General features: G+C 35.4%; 4 protein-coding genes across 4 annotated transcripts; 2 read left to right on the plus strand and 2 right to left on the minus strand.

The window, feature by feature from the left end:
• Positions 1-394: 394 nt before the first annotated feature.
• LOC108210807 (mannose-1-phosphate guanylyltransferase 1) lies at positions 395-6,782 on the plus strand. Its single transcript, XM_064089426.1, is given in 7 exon segments — positions 395-542; positions 3,960-4,091; positions 4,659-4,721; positions 4,803-4,850; positions 5,628-5,819; positions 5,936-6,508; positions 6,510-6,782. Coding segments are annotated over 6 exon segments (1,086 nt in total). The 5' UTR covers positions 395-542; positions 3,960-3,980; the 3' UTR covers positions 6,609-6,782.
• A 120-nt stretch (positions 6,783-6,902) lies between these two features.
• On the minus strand, positions 6,903-11,596 carry LOC108211887 (pentatricopeptide repeat-containing protein At5g04780, mitochondrial). Its single transcript, XM_017383599.2, has 3 exons — positions 9,501-11,596; positions 8,100-8,232; positions 6,903-7,646 (listed from the first exon to the last, which is right to left on the minus strand). The coding sequence occupies exons 1-3, from the start codon at positions 11,288-11,290 to the stop codon at positions 7,584-7,586; spliced, it is 1,986 nt and encodes a 661-aa protein (XP_017239088.2). The 5' UTR covers positions 11,291-11,596; the 3' UTR covers positions 6,903-7,583.
• Positions 11,597-11,716: 120 nt separating this feature from the next.
• On the minus strand, positions 11,717-14,092 carry LOC108213285 (CASP-like protein 5B1). The gene is made up of 3 exons (XM_017385065.2): positions 13,680-14,092; positions 12,439-12,571; positions 11,717-12,014 (listed from the first exon to the last, which is right to left on the minus strand). Exons 1-3 carry the CDS (start codon positions 13,808-13,810, stop codon positions 11,811-11,813), a joined length of 468 nt encoding a protein of 155 aa, XP_017240554.1. The 5' UTR covers positions 13,811-14,092; the 3' UTR covers positions 11,717-11,810.
• A 2,513-nt stretch (positions 14,093-16,605) lies between these two features.
• On the plus strand, positions 16,606-17,607 carry LOC135151575 (protein MAIN-LIKE 1-like). The gene is made up of 2 exons (XM_064090123.1): positions 16,606-16,704; positions 16,795-17,607. The coding sequence occupies exons 1-2, from the start codon at positions 16,609-16,611 to the stop codon at positions 17,605-17,607; spliced, it is 909 nt and encodes a 302-aa protein (XP_063946193.1). The 5' UTR covers positions 16,606-16,608.

A 17,607-nucleotide genomic window follows, 5' to 3' on the forward strand; every position in this document is an offset into this window, starting at 1 on the left:
TGTTAAATTTTGTTTTAATTCTGACCGCTGGATGAATATCCAGCGGTCTAGATACTGTTTGTTATTTAAGAACTCTATGATATATGAATGCCCACAAATTAGGACCCTAAATGAAAGATGACCGATATAACATATTATTGATAAATCACATCACCCGCGCTGTCCAATCGTGCTCAAAGATGATTAATGATCATAAAATATTATCCTAAAAGGAAATTTTTTATGTCATCTAAAATTAATTATGATGGAACATTGTCCTAAAAAGATATTATCCTACCAAAGACGATTCAAATCTGATATATTTGACCCTAATACCTTTTAAGAATAAAAATTACTCGGAAAAAAGTGGACAATTAGACATCGTCACATTATAAATAAATCTATTAGAAAAGTGAATCTTTGATATCAAGAATTCCTGCAGCAGCATAGATACATTACCTACAACAGCGTTGGAGTTGGATAAAGACTCATTCATATGTTCTGCATAAATCTTTCCTGATTCTGCTTCAACTCCTCTTGTCTTTCACTTCATCTCAACTCATGTATGTCTCATTGTTTTCTATACAATCTCATTGCTTTTGTTTTCATTCTTAATAATTCTGTCTGTATTACTGTATACCATTTGTTTTCATATGTTCTAGCTTAATTTTACGATGTAGTTGCTAAGGTATCTTGATTACTAGTGATCATGTGTGTTATATTTTTCGACAGACTTGAATCAATTACAATGCAATTTATGGAGCTCTTTTCTTGAATTTTTTTTCTGTGTGGATCCTAATGAATTAACTCGGAAAACTGCTTGCTTTCATTCGAGCTTTAATCACTAATATAGACTAAAAGTAGGAAACAACAATGTGCTGTTTAAAAATTTGTAACCAGTGATGCACGGTTTTATAAAATTAGGAACCATATACCAATGGTGTGGTTTCGAATTTAAGACCAATTACATTGGATCTTAGGAATTGGGACTAGCCTTGATATCACAATAATTATACATTTACTGTTTTCCGAGAGACTAACCATGTTTTTGATGCCCAATGTTGTGTGAATATACAGTTAAACAAGTACAGCATGATATAACATTATCTGGATGATCTTTGAAGGGTTGTGCAGGTTTACATGTTTAGTATTTACACTCTGCCAATGTAGAGCTTTATGTTGTTCGTAAAGATATTATTACAGGGCTTTGTGAGAGCCTTCGTAGATAGATTCTGCCTTTGGTTATACTTACAATTTACAAACATATGTAAATAAATTAATAAGGGATTATGTATATAAAAAAGATTAGTGCTGTTCAGTGTTAATCAGTTCAGTTTCCTGTAAGAGCCACAACCCAACCAAATAAATACAGATTTTTGAAATCAAAAAGTGAAACCAAACCAATAACCAATGTTGCGGTTTTTACCTTTATGGTCCATTTATGCTCATCTCTAAGTCAGAGTATAAAACCAAGAGAGGGCACAATCAACTCAGGAAAAAACAAATCAATCTTATGGATAAGAAGGTTTTGGCGAAAGAAGTTCTTTGTAATACTTGTCCAAATTCTAATTTTGTGTTTGGTTAGATGAATGAAATTGGAGTGAATGGATCGAACTTTGAACTATATTATTGGTAAATGTTCAAGATTCCCATTTCTTTCCTAGTAAGTAGTTACCTATACTAGAACTCAAGACTCCAATTTGAGAAGGAATTTTCCAATCTCCATCATACCTATTTTCATCACATATTTCTTCATAGAAAATTTGCATTTCTTCCCGAATCTTCCCTCCTACCTCAATTGTTTTCCTTTAATATCATCTGTTCCATTTCTTTCCATTCTTTGCAACTAAACATGATATAAAGGGTCAATCCCATGGCAAGCAAATTCAGCTACTCAGTTTCACTGCAAATATCGGTGAGATTTGGTACTTGACCTAAAAATTAGGAAAAAGTCCCAATATGTCTTTGCTACTGGTTGTAACTTCCTGTTAGAGAGGAATAGGCCATGAGACGATGTTTCTATTCAATAGACATTATGTTCTGTTAAATATTAAACTACATATCTTTTTGTTTTTTGCTAGGTATTGAAAATCTTTCTTCTCATATGAAAAAGATTACTAATGAAATTTAGCATTTTGCAACGATAGAAAATCGAGCCTCTTAAAGTTCAGCAACTGACAATTTTTGAGAAACATTTTGAAGATACCATGTCACAATTACATAATCAATTATTGCAACTTTGTTAGATCAATACATACTTAACAGTGGCCGAGCCAGAAATTTGGTCAAGAAGGGTTACATTTCTGGTTGCGCTTTTAAATGGCACACTGCTCCGCTATGATACCTGGACTCGGGTATGAGTGTCAGACACGGGTGCGGATCCAAGAGTTGGATTCTCAGTTTTAAAATAATTAGGATTCTTGGATATGGATCCGAAATTAGACACGGGTGCTGGGACTCGGCACGTAACCTTAATGCAAGTAAAACCTTACATAGATGAATTTATTGTGCATGTATAGAAATAGTGTCTATAACACATAAATCACAAAACACTTCATTATATATGTTAAATTTTAGCACAAAATCAATATAATAACATAGTAACAATTCATTCATGGACCTTGCTCTATGTATATAAGTGGTAACAAGACCTTAACTTTAATTTTGAACTGGGACGCCACAAGGTGAAGTGTCCAGTTTTAATAAGAAGGATCCGACTCAGATCCCGTACCCACACCCATGTCATGTTCGGTGGACACAATTATAAGGTCAAAAATGGAGAGTCCGGGTAGTGTAGCTGCACCGTTTATAGAATATATGTTCAGTGTTGATCTTAACATTAGTTTAGCATATGCAAAGAACAACACTTTTAACACCAACTATGAATAGATCTTCAAAGAAGTCTATCATAATCTTTAGTCATTATGCACAAAAGAAAGGTATTTTTAAAAGAGGGCTCATCAAGAAAAGTAGGCACTGAATAACATACTTGTGTCCGCACAAAAATTGATTAACAACAATTCCTCTTTTAATACTTGAATGTAGATATCATTTGATTCAAAATTTGCATGGGGCTTTCTTGTTTGTCAATACTTCAATTGATTAGTCTTAAAACTTTAGCGCTAAATTTTGTGCAATATCATGTCTAGTATCCACGTATTAAATTTTCTAGTTTTAGTTATCGAATTGTATTTTCTCTACAAAGAGTAAATCTGTGCGTAAGATTTGAAATCACAAATTAAGGTCTATAGCAAGTATTCCTAATTTGATGCATTAGGCCAAACTATAATTCATAATATTGAAAACACACATGTTTTGTTATATATTTCTCAGTAGATACTTTAGACAAAACTTGAATGCATTAGTCTCTAACATTATTTTTTGCACTTTAACCATCACTGATGTTATTATGAATTTACACCGTTTATTAGAGATTTCCATTCAGGGAGTCAAACAGTAAAAGTATCTACCTCAAAAAGGAATAATTAAATGCAGCCAGATATTGAAGCAATATCTGTGTTTAAAATGGTTAAACTGATAAATTATTACTTTAGTTGCTCTTGTCATCAGAACCAGGCTGTTACATAGCTGGACTTTGTTTATTTTTCCCAGCTCAACTTTCTGGACAGTTTTTTTCAATATTATGGCCTTATTCGCTCAATTCAGGACGCGTGTCCTATACTGCTGCTGTTTCTGCGTGACACGACTTTACACCTTTAGTACTTGTATTCCTTCCTCACTATCTCCCAAGTTGCTTTTACTTACTTTCTGTCAATCGCAGTTTCTCTCGAAATTTATCCTTTGAATCAGTAAGCACTAAACATTATCTTCACATGTAGATGTCAATTTAGAGTTCTGCTATTGTACATTTCTTCTGATTACATATGCTGTGATGAAACACTTTGCTTCCAATGCTTTAGATAATAAGCCTTTTCATATTTTAAATGTGATCGATTTCTAATTATTTATGTATTATGCAGTACTAACCGGTGCATCCCAAGATGAAAGCACTTATACTTGTTGGAGGATTTGGAACTCGGTTGAGGCCACTGACTCTCAGCGTGCCCAAACCACTTGTTGAATTTGCAAATAAACCTATGATCCTGCATCAGGTATATTTTAGAAACATTGTCATAGGTTAGAATTTAATTACTAGTATACATGATGGCGGATCAGCTACACACCGCAAATTTTAAGATAAAACCATCATATTCTTATAATTAATATGAGATCTTTGTGCATGCAGACAGTAATCTCTGTTCTTTTTGATACCCATGTGCTTACCTCCAGTATTTGAAATCTATACGCAAAAGAATTCGAGGTTGCTGGTTTTGGCATTAAAGGATTCTGGATTATATTCTACTTGTATATTTTTTAATGCATAATGAGATGTATTAATAAGATTTGAGAAATCTGAAGTTGAAATTTAGACAAAGTGACTGGAATAGTTAGCATGTATGTGGATTATATATGGTTTGCTGCAATCAACTTCATCTCTTACTCAGTTGGCAGATAAAACACACATATGTTTGCGATTTAAAAAATTCTCCATGATACTTTTTGTGGATGTCTGCGTCCTTTTGCCTTTCCGTTTTTTAAATGATATAAACAATTTTTTTGGTGTGCATCTGCAATTTGTTTGATAAGAAGCTTATGATATTGACTTGGAAGTACATCAGATTGAGGCTCTCAAGGCAATTGGGGTCACTGAAGTGGTTCTCGCTATAAATTACCAACCAGAGGTATGAGACTATAGTTGTCAGTGCATGATTGAAATGCTCTTCACATATGACTTTGAATATTGATGCTAAATATTTTCTCAGTTGATGATGAACTTTTTAAAAGAATTCGAGACTAAGCTTGACATTAGGGCTGGCAATTTCAGACACGACCCGATGACCCGACACGAATTCGACCCGCAAAATACGAATTCGGGTCAGGGTATTTCGGGTTCGGGTCGATTTCGGGTCGACCCAAAATTAACCTGAAAAAATCGGGTCATTTTCGGGTCGAGTTCGGGTAACCCGAAATCAACCCGCATATATATTATATATTATATATTTAGTAGTTTATATGTAAATTATATGTAAATGTAATAGTATACGGAACCCCAGGAACCCCACAGACACTGCTTATTCATTTGTTTCATTTTACAGATCTGAGAGACTGAGGCTAAGCCGCCTCATCTTCAACTTTAAGTCTCAACCAGAAATATCTCCGTCGCGTCGTCGACTCTTCTTTCAGCCTTCAAATCAAAGCCATCAGTTCCAATCTCCTCCCCTCTCAGCCTCTCACTCCGGTTCGAAATCGCGCCGTTGTTTCTTTTTTCCGCCTTCAAATCAAAGCCATCAGTTCCAATCTCCTCCCCTCTCAGTCTCTCACTCCGGTTCGAATCTTCACTCCCTAGTCTCCAGTCCAGTCCGATTCGTATGCGATTTAGTTTTTCAGTTTCGAAATTGGTAAGTTTCGGGTAATTTCGGGTCGTGTCGGGTAACCCGAAATTAAATCGTGTCGGGTTCGGGTATGACACATGTACCCATAAAATTTTCGGGCCGGGTTCGGGTTGGGTTGAAAATACTGCCCGAGGATGTTGACCCGACACGAACCCGACCCACGACCCGCAATTGCCAGCCCTACTTGACATCAAGATCACCATTTCACGAGAGACTGAACCACTTGGAACTGCTGGCCCCCTGGCTTTAGCTAGAGAAAAATTAGTAGATGGGTCTGGTGAGCCATTTTTCGTTTTGAATAGTGATGTCATCAGTGAGTACCCTCTGCAGCAGATGATTGCCTTTCACAAATCCCATGGGGGTGAAGCGTCCATAATGGTCACTAAGGTAAATTAGGATACAAGTTATTGCTTCACAATATTTTCATACTGGCTGTTCCTGCTTATAATTAATTTTTAAATGTGGTTTGAATTAGATAGAAGAATCTAAAATTAGTTTTATAGGTGGACGAGCCTTCAAAATATGGAGTTGTGGTTATGGAAGAGGCATCAGGACAAGTTGAAAGATTTGTCGAGAAACCAAAATTGTTTGTCGGAAACAAAATCAATGCAGGGATATACCTGCTGAATCCATCTGTTCTCGATCGAATTGAACTCAGGCCCACCTCAATTGAAAAGGAGGTCTTTCCACAGATCGCAGGAGAGAAAAAGCTATTTGCGATGGTCTTACCAGGGTTTTGGATGGATGTTGGGCAGCCAAAGGATTACATTACCGGCCTGAGTCTATACCTGGACTCCTTGAGAAAGAGAAATTCATTCAAGCTGGCTACTGGTCCGCATATTATAGGAAATGTCTTGGTAGATGAGAGTGCCAGAATTGGTGAAGGATGTCTGATTGGTCCTGATGTTGCAATCGGGCCTGGTTGTGTGGTAGAGTCCGGAGTTAGACTCTCCCGCTGCACTGTGATGCGTGGTGTTCATTTAAAGAAGCATGCCTGCATTTCCAGCAGTATTATTGGGTGGCACTCAACCGTCGGGCAATGGTCTCGTGTTGAAAACATGACAATTCTTGGAGAAACATGTTCATGTTTGTGATGAAATATATAGCAATGGAGGTATAGTTCTGCCACACAAAGAAATCAAGTCAAGTATTTTGCAGCCACAGATTTTGATGTGAAATGCTCAAGTTGGTTCTACTAAGTTATCATGTTTATCAAGTAAGATGTGAATGTTCAGGGTTTTCTTCTTACCATGTACTCTTTTCAAGTGTTAAATTTTCTGTCTCTAGCAAGGTTTCAAACTTTTACTATATAAAGTTACTGTTGACTGTATAATGAATCTGCATTTAGTTTATGACAAAATCAGTGATGCACAATTCAGCATAATATCCCTTGTTTTGTGGCCTAAACTGCGCACTTCTGTTGTTTTCTTCTGCACAGTTCAGTACTAGCATACAAATGAAATTGCCACAATTTTATTGGCACTTCAAACTATAAATTTGCATCTCAACTACACATGGTATTTTTTTACAAATACGAAGTAAGGAGTGCATATCCAAAATACATGTTCGGCAAATGCACATCTCCAGATGACGAAATTTGAGTATCTCTGTGCAGAAGTGCAAGTACTCCTCTCTCTTTTCCGGTTCTAACAGACACATATATTATGTCCATTCTCTTTGATATAATCAACATTTGATCAATATACAGGGTGTCCAGAAACATTGTTTACACAAACATTGTTTACACACAAGAAATCAGTTTGCCCTCACCCTCAAGCTCTTCCTTTAGTGGTATCGTCCTCGACCCCTTTACGGGAGGTTGAGAGTGTTAAAGGCAAAACTTAGTCCCGGAAAACAACTTGGTACCTGTGCGAAGAAACAAACATGTTAACATGTTACTAAAAGAAGTATCAGTTGCATGTTCCATAAGAAAATGAAATGGATGTTACCAATATACATGAACAATGCATAGATGAGTCAGATGGTTATTAGGATTGTTTCTATCAACGGAAGCCAACATCCACAATATTACATAAGAAGAAATAACAAGGAGGAATGATATAAAGACCAGGGCCATTAAAATTTCAAACATATTGCATCCAAGTTTCCGATCTCTCTTGCAGAGATTAGAATCTATGACAAAAAGAATCATCACTCCTGTGAGTCTGCTGATGAGGATGCAGCTCCTAGTGAAATAAACAGAACAGATGTAACCTACATACAGAAAGTAAAAAAAAAAATGAAAATTATGTAAGGATGCAGTAATCTAATTATTTTAAGAATATACAAGATCATTGTAATATATATGTATCTAAAAAACTCAGTGAAGTTAATCATTCATAAGGCATGTTAATGAGTGCAGCTATGAATCACTTAAAAAGTGATGTAAATGGAAGAAAGTTCTCCTCCGTGGAAGGATTTCGTCAAAACATGTTACAAAAAATTAATTTGAAAAAAGGGAAAATATTGCAGGCATTTCAGATAGTGCAATAGTTGCAGCCAACCTCTATCATTAGAACAGTCAACTGTGGGGCTTCTTAGAACTCTAATAGAAATTCCTTGATTATAGTAATTGTGTCTATGTTGCTTTGTTTACAGCACCATAATGCTCAAGTATGAGTGAAACTGCAACTACAATAATGAGAATTCATGACCTGCAATACCTACCCAATCACCAACAACAAAGAGGCTCACTAGTATAAGAGCTTGCCGTCCTCTCTTCAACCTCAAAGCGTGACTATCAAAGCATGCAGGTCCAGAACTCCAAAGAGCTTGAAGACCCATTGATGCAATTAGGTAGCTGAAACCAAATAACTAACAAGTAAAACTTTGCAATTAGTTAATAATTAATACACGAGGCATGGATAAACCAATCAGGTAATCACTGATATATTTCAGTGTTGAACCGCAACAAACCTAAGTTTGTTGATGGCAAGGAGAACATTCCCACTATTCCCCGCTACTCGGTGATACATACAGAAAGGGTCCATTCAACACTGTGTTACTCTCCAGTCAGCTATATTCAACTTAATAAGATACAATTACACAAATTCCTAACCCCACTCATCCTGTCATGCACCTCTAGTTTTTCCGCCACTCAAGTTACGTTGCCAAATGCCAACAAACAACATAATAACTATTAACTGTTTTAACTTTTAAACATGACATAATACAGGCACCCACCGGTGGCACTACAATTTTATTAAATCAACTCTCAGAGCTCGGTCTCAACATTTTGCAAAATAGCAGTACTCATATCGATCATCCATATACAATAAGCAACACAATATCTTTACATGTTCATCTTGATTACCAACAAGAGCAGTTGTCCTGGGCCGCTGACATATAACACACATGTAAAAGATCAAATTTACTGTATCATAGTCATTGCCCAAATACAATAAGCAACACAATAACTTGAAAGAAAAAGATCTCGCAACTTCCTTAACATAGTACCCTCAACCCTGTTAAATATCCTTTTTCGGGTAAATTTCTGAATTTTACCAAATACATTCTTGCAAATTACGGGGTACATAGATAGCATCATAGTATAATGTGCCCACAACCACACTAGCTGCAGTAAATTAAAACAATTACAAGAGTGAAAAAAATTGAAAAATTAGCTACAAAAGCCATAAAAATATAAGAAAGCAGTGGAAATGGAGAAACCAGAAGCAGAGGCCATTGACCCAACAAAAGCAACAGCAAATAAAAAACTGCCCACTAGCTTCCCTGGATTCCCAAACAACTCTTTCATCTCTTTACAATCTTAGTATGATTCTCTGACCCTTTTGGAAAAACCATTTTTACTGAACAAGAAATGAAACAGTAGGTACTTTTTGAACATTTTGCGAGTAAAAGCAGGAAAATTGGGGTCATCTGCTGTATGAGTTCTGACTACCGAGTTATCAGTTTGACAGCTTGTTACTCTTGTTTTTTCCTTTTTGTTACATGTATATTTGTACATGTTTGCTCTGTTCAATGATAACAACTTTTTTGATATGAGTTAAGTCACTAAACCCCTCAAAAGTATTAATTATAACATATCGATTTAAATGTAGAAGTTACCAAAACTCCCCGCAGGAACAAGTTCCATTTGTGAAATGGTGAAAACGATTATTATCCCTAACAATGATCTTTCGTCCAGTAATACTCGATGCAAGCTTCATAAAAAGGTGACAATCTCCACAAATTCTAAGATTCTTCATGATCCTTATTGGAGCACAAGAAGGCAAGCACATTAGCCCAAACGCAAGTGCTAGCTTTTCACTGTGGTGCCACAAAAGCTGCTCCTTCCTATAGTCTTCTAAGTTATGCAAGTCATGTTTAGTCTCACCTCTGTAACCAAGCTTCTTCATTTCCTCTAATAAATCCTCTAATTTACAATAAATCTCAGAGATTTGAGGATGATTCCTTTCTCCAACCATGAAAGTGTGTACCTTGTCCTTGGATGCAATCCAGCTCTTGCCTCGTTCCTTTTTTACTTCACTGTCTTTAAGTAACTTCCTTGCTGTTGCAACTTCCTCCCACCTTTTATCTGCTGCATATATATTTGATAGCAAGACATGATTGCCTGCATTGTGAGGTTCTATCTCGAATAACTGTTTTGCAGCAACCTCTGCCAACTCAACATTCCCATAAACTCGGCATGAGGCTAATAGTGAACCCCACATGGAAGCGGTAGCATCAAAGGGCATGTCGTCTATCAGATCCTTTGCTTCATTAATTAAACCTCTCCGACCAAGAACATCAACCATGCATGAATAGTGATAAACATTTGGTGAAACATTATGCTCCTTTGACATCATCTCAAAATACTTCCTTCCTTTTTCAACCAGACCCATATGCCCACATGCTGATAAAACTGAAACATAAGTTACTTTATTCGGCCGTAAGCACATCTGCTGCATTTTCTCAAACAAAACCATTACTTGTATGGAGCAAGCGTTTCTAGAGAAGCCAGAGATCATTGCATTCCACAGAACAACATTCTTAGATTCTGCACTTGAGAATACGGAGTAAGCTTCTCTTATGCATCCACATTTAGCATACATGTCTACAAGAGACGATACTACAAAAACATTTGCATAATAACCAGATTTATGTAACACCGCATGCACTTGGTTGCCTTCAATCAAAGCAGCCAAAGCAGCGCAAGCAGATATAACAGAAGATAATATATACTGGCTATGTTCCAAGCCAGTACCCCGTGCTCGGTGAAATAACAATATTGCTTCTTCATAAAACTCATTCTGCACATATCCAGCAACCATTGAACTCCACATGACTTCACTTTTCTCACACATCGACTCAAAAACCAACACAGACTCCTCAATGAGATTACATTTCGCATAAACATCAACCAACGCAGTAGCCACAAACGTATTCGAATCAATCGATGCCTTGAGCGCAAAAGCATGCAGCTGCTTACACTCCAGCACAGCTGATTTGACAGCACAAGCACAAAGAACACTTGAAACCGTAAACTCGCTAAACTCGCAAGCTGCTTCCCTTTGCATCTGCATGAAAAGTTTAAAAGCCTCACTCTCGCTTCCATTTTGCGTATACGCACCAATGATAGTATTCCAAGAAACAGGGCTTCTTTCAGGCATTTGATCAAACACCTTGCGCGCGTAATCAAGAAGCCCACATTTCGAATACATGTTTATGAGCATATTTGAAGTTGATGTGTCTGTCTCATGTCCAAACAATTCAATAATTCGAGCATGGCAAGCCGTTCCCTGCGTGATTGCCCTGTTTTCAGCACATGTTCGCACGTAATGCTGTAAACTTGATAGAACAAATGGGTTCTCATGCAAAAATCTGGATGTAGCAGCTGATAAGTTCTTAAAAAGCATATCGTTAGAAGAGGTGTAAAATACATGTACATGGTACTTCTCACTGTCCTCTTAGAAATTTCGAAATTGTCCAAAAATAAGTTGGAAAATTATGGTTGATAATGATATCCGTGACATGTCTATCTAGTATTAGTAACTTTTTTTTCTGAAATACTATCTTAAATTTGTCTTCCAATAAAATAATTAGATATATATGAACCGATTAATAAATATTTTGTTACCAGCTCGGTTGATCAGATTCTGGTCCACAAGGTGTCCAGAAACATAGCTTAGAACACTACTAACAAGCTCTTTCTCTAGTGGTATTGTACTCACCGTCTTTACAAGAGGTTGAGAGTATTAAAGGTAAAAACTTAGTGCCAGAAAACAGCTTGCTACCGGTGCAAAGAAACAAACACGTTGACATTTTACTAAAAGAAACATCAGTTGCATGTCTCATAAAGAAAAGAAAATCAATTTGTATTAATATACATGAAAACCGGATGGTTGAGTAAGATCCCATATGGTTATTAGGATTGTTTTAATCAACAGAAGCCAACATCCACATCATTACATAAGAAGAAATAGCAAGGAGGAACCATGATATAAAGGCCAGGGCTATTGAAATTCCAAACATATTGCATTCAAGTTTCCGATCTCTCTTGCAGAGATCAGAATCTACCACAAAAAGAATCATCACTCCTGCTGATGAGGATGCAGCTCCTAGTGACAGAATAGATGTAACCTGCACACAGAAAGTAGGGGGAAAAAACGAAATTACGAAATTTATATAAGAATGCAGTAATCTAATATTTTAAGAATATGCAAAGTGATGTAAATACAAGTTCACTCTCCTCCCTGGAAGTTCCCTTAAAATATGGTACTACAAATATATTTGAAAAAAGGGAAAGAATTGCAAGTTTCCTTAAAATATGATACATCAAATAAATTTGAAAAAAGGGAAAAAATTGCAAGCACTTCAGATAATGCAATAGTTGCCGGAAACCTTGACAGTCTAATGCAATAGTTGCAGGAAACCTCGACAGTCTAATGCAAATGTTTTGTTTCCAATAATTTTTTCTATACTGCTATGTTTACAGCACCGTCATGCTCAAGTATGAGTGAAACTGCAATTACAATAACAAGATTTCATGATTTGCAACACCTACCCAATCACCAACAGCCAAGAGGCTCAATAGTATAGGAGTTTGCAATCTTCTCTTCAGCCTCAAAGCATGAATATCAAGGCATGCAAGTCCCAAACTCCAAAGAGCTTGGAGACCCATTGATGCGATTAAATAGCTGAAACCAAAAAACTAATGCAATTAAATAGCTTTAACCAAAAAACTAACAAGTAAAAATTTGCAATTATTTAATAATTAATAAACAAGGCATGGATCAAATAATCTCTAATTCATTTCATGTGTTGAACCGCAACAAACATAAATTTGTTGATAGTAAGAAGAACATTCCTATGAGCACTTTTTGCTCGTAATAATACAAGTAGCCATTATTCAAATTTTCTCTAAAAAATAGTTTTACTGAAAGTACATTTGTTAACCTCAAATATGTTAAGGATGATGGAAAATAGCTTTCCTCTAGCCCAACAAGTCATGCATATCTCCCTAACACTAAGGTTTACAGTAGAAATACTTGCATTTGTGTATATATGGTTTGAGTGCATACGTGGCCTGAGCTTAGAGGAAGCAACATAACTATTTCCCCTAAACCAACATATGCTATTTTGATTAATGAGACTTCTAATAATTCTAGAATCCTACTAGGATCTCGGTCAAACCGACCCGATAGTTCAATTAAAATTCATATGCAGGTTTAGTTTCAAAAAACAAATGTCAAGTCATTCATTCAAAAGGTAAATCTAAATGATGATTAGGCAATATCCATAACTCTGTAAAAATTCAATGGGACCAATACATACCTGATACCCAATTGAAATAATACAAATAAGAAATCGGAATTCTAGCATTGATCTCAAACTTGTCAATTAAGAAAAATACTAATCTTTCTACCTTTCTGCATAACATGCATAGCAGTTTGCCAAATGACCTGACATTAGCATAGCTTGGCTCCTAATTCTAGTCCTTCAAACATATAAGATTGGCCCCTAGTTTTTGTTCTAAAATTTAACTTCAGTTTACCAGACTTTAAATCTACCAAGAGCTATTTTCTCATCATGCTCGCTACTCTTGATACATGCTAAAAGAATTGTTCAAGTTACTCTGCAGTTAGATATATTCAACTTAAAATAAAATTACACAATTCATGGTTAAATTCCTAAATTTACCAAAAAGATTCTTGCAAATTACTGGGCATGCCCATACCACACTAGCTAAGTAATTAAAATGATTATAAGATTGGAAAAAACTAGACGCAAAAGCAACAAAAATACCAGAAAGCAGTGGAAATGGAGAAACCAGCAGCAGAGGCCATTGCCCCAACAGAAGCACCAGCAAAGAAAAACTGCCCTGTTCTTAGAAGAAGCCCACTAGCTTTCCCTGGACTCCCAAACAACTCCTTCATCTCTTTGAAACCTTAGTATGATTCTCTGGCCTTTCTGAACTAGAAAAGAGAAAAACAGTTTGGAACTTTTTAAAGAGAAAAGATGAGCATTGGTGTCAATATAATCATTTTTGGTCAATATATGATGTAGTATGTATTTGTTATCCGTAGAATATAGTATGTGAACTGTATCTTAAACTAGGTTCATTTATTTATTGCAGAGAGAGTAAAGCAGGAGAACTCGGGGTCTTCTGCTTATGAGTTCTGACTCATCACGTTGACGATGACTCTTGCTTTGTTTTGCTTTGGTTACTCTTTAGATTTTGTGACAACCATACCTACATGTGCAATACAAGAAATAAAACATAATTTACGATACAAGTTTAAGTGCAAGTTTACTGAAGGTAGTGGACCTGGTAATTGTACTCATTATGAGATGTGTCAAATGTTTACGACATGAACTAATTATTATTAAAACGTCAAGATATTTTGGAAAGTGTAAAAAAGTTGCAAGGGAAAAAGTATGGTGATACTAATAGTAATATCATGCAGTACTCAATATTATAAAATATAAATGAATTTTATTAACCGAAGTAGTATATACAATAAATATTAATGCATAAATAAAAATAAAATAAGATCGAGTCATACTTTTGTGCTCGGATATGTAAGTCTCTTAAAATTTTTGCACATATTTTTAAAGTTTCACAAATGAATTACAAAATATTTGCATTTCTCAAAAAATATTATAATTGGGTATATTAAAATTGTAAGTATAATTCATTTAATATTTTGGAAATAGAAAACTGAAAAGGGGTTTTATGTTATTTAATATTTTTATTTTTGTATAAATTAATTTTTTTATAGATTATGTTAGATTTATAAATTTAATGTTTAAAAGTTTAATATATTAATATATTTTTCAGTTACGTGGTTACAGAAAATTTAAAATTAGCATAAGCAAAACAAGACTTGGCCTCAACTTTATTCAAAAGTAAAGTTCAAAAGTGAGAACTAACATCCACGTTGGTGTTAGTGCTGGTGCTCAAACATCCACATCATTCACATCATTCATAAGTTTCTTCACTACCCCTAAATAACGGAACCAATTATTATTATTATTATAAGAAAAAGTTTGATGTGGAGGTGATGTTAGTGATAGGATTGACGGATTATGTATTAAATAATGTCGTTTTAGTGTTACTTAATTAGTCCTGAAATCAGTACTCCTACGTCCAAAATGGAAAAGTTTGATGCAAAAGTTGGAATAGAGGTGATTACTGGCTCCTTCAAATTACTGACCACCCGGAACAAAATCTTTACAAAACTAACCACCCAAATTTTCGTTTCACAAAACTAACCACCCTAATTCAACACACCTCGGGCGAACATAGCAGAAAACTTTTTTTTCAGCCGAGATCAACCTACGGGCGAACAGGACGAAGCCACGGTGTTGTGTTCGCCCCTGCGACGGGCGAACATGTCTGTGCAGGTTTGACGTGGCCGGCCCAGTCACGGGCGGCCACCTGTCCATTGAATCACACAAAACCTCCCCAGCCCCTCTTCTTCTTCTTCATTTTGCGACACCAGCCTCAATTTACACACACATTACACACACATTGCACACACATTGCAAGCTTGAATTTGGAGAAAAAAGTGAGATCCGGACAAAGAAAAGGGAAAAAGGGCGCTTGCTTTGCTACTTTCACCGAATCAATTAATCAATTTCACCCCATTTTCAAGGTTTTTTCACCATTCTCAATTTCATCAAATTGCATGCATGTATTTTTATAAATTTTATAATGATTGTTCTTAGCTTGATTAGTAATTTTGTATGATGATTTATAATGAATGTTGTTAGTTGGTATTTGTTAGTAGATTATGTTAATTTTAGAAATTAGGTTAGTAGATTAAATTTAGAAATTAGGTTAGTAGATTAAATTTGGGTGTTTTACGTTAAAAAATAGAATAAAAATAAGCAATCTCACATTTTCGAATTTAATTTGAATTATTTCGAATTTTGGAATTAAAAAATGGAATTATTTCGAATTTTGGAATTTAAAAAATATTATACCGAAATAGGAATTATTATGAATTTTTGATTTAATTAAAATAATTTTCGAATTTAATAACAAATATTCCATAAAAAATTAAAAATTAGATCTCATATTTTGAATGAATTAAAAATTAGACTTGATTAGTAATTTGTTTGATAATTTATAATGGGTTTTGTTAGTTGGTATTTGGTAGTAGCTTATGTTAGTGATAATTTTAGTTTAGATTAGTAGTTGGTGATGATTGTTGTTGATTAGTAGTGGTAGTGATAATTTTAGTTTAGATTAGTAGTTGGTGATGATTATTGTATTATTTACGTTAAGAGTAGATTAAATATAATAAATTTAATTTTAGCTTTATTGAATTTAATGAAATTAAATTAAATCGAATTTAAAAGTAAACTTGACACCATTAAATTAAATAGATTAGTAGTGGTAGTGCTAATTTTAGTTTAGATTAGTAGTTTAAATTAAGTAGTGGTAGTGCTAATTTTAATTTAAATTATACAATATTATATTATTCCAATAAATAAAAAAAATCAGATTTTTAAAAATAGTTAGAGATAATTATTTCGAATTTAAAATTAAGTAATATAAAATATAATATAAAATATAATATAAAATATAATATAAAAAAAAAATTCAGATTTGTAAAATTAGTTAGACATAAATACATTTACAATTAAAATGAAAATTATTTCGAATATTGGATTTAATGAAACAATTTCAAATTTAATAACAAATATTTTGAATTTAATTTCGCAGATGAATGTCGGTCGTTCTGGTCCCGGACCTTTAGACGGGAGTTTGTTGACATTACAGTCTGTGCACAGGTCTCAGGTTGTGTGGGACAACATAGAGGTAAACTCCTTCTTTAGTGCAATTTTTTTTACATTTGTATGAGTCTGTAGCCTATAGGGACTAATATTTTGTGCACTACAATTATTTCAGCCACCCCCTGATTTCAGATTGAGGACAAACTTTGGGGAGTATTGGAAGGCAGTTCGAGCCCACAGACCGCATCAGATGATCATGGATGCAATCAGGGATTTAGGATTTGATTGCATATTTAGGCTGGGACAGTTCAAGCACGACAGGGGTTTGATTACAGCCTTTATCGAGAGATGGCGTGGAGAGACGCACACCTTCCACCTGCCGTTCGGAGAGGCCACTATCACTCTTGAGGATGTTCATCACATTCTCGGGTTACCCACTGAGGGTGATCCACTGATCCTCCGTGGAGCGAGTAGCAGCGTGGAGGAAAGGCGCGTGCTAGTAGGCGAATTTCTTGGGCTATTACCAGAAGCCAAGGACGATGTTAACCGAGGTGGTTTAAAGATCAAATGGCTTGTGGATAACTTCGGGTCTTGTGAGCGGTTGGAGCAGTTGGATCCAGAGGATATAGGTTATGGTGTACAGCTTACCTACCATATTCGGGCGCACCTACTATGCGTTATTGGATCATTGTTCCCCCACAGCAGCGGGAACCGCGTGCAGCTTGACCTTCTATGGTTAATGAGGGACATGGACCAGCTGCGTCGGTATAGCTGGGGTAGTGCTGTTCTTGGCTTCCTATACCAGAAGCTATGTTCTTCTAGCAGGGCTTACTGTATTGATTTCTGTGGCTACGCCACATTGGTACAGGTAATACTAAACCAACCACAACTTTCTTTCTCGTCTTTATTGTTGCATTATTTATTCATCATTTGCACTTGTACTAACCTTGCCGCTAGGTGTGGATTTACGAGCGCTTTCCGTCACTAG

Source organism: Daucus carota, chromosome 3, assembly GCF_001625215.2.
Source record: "Daucus carota subsp. sativus chromosome 3, DH1 v3.0, whole genome shotgun sequence".
Classification (NCBI taxonomy): domain Eukaryota; kingdom Viridiplantae; phylum Streptophyta; class Magnoliopsida; order Apiales; family Apiaceae; genus Daucus; species Daucus carota.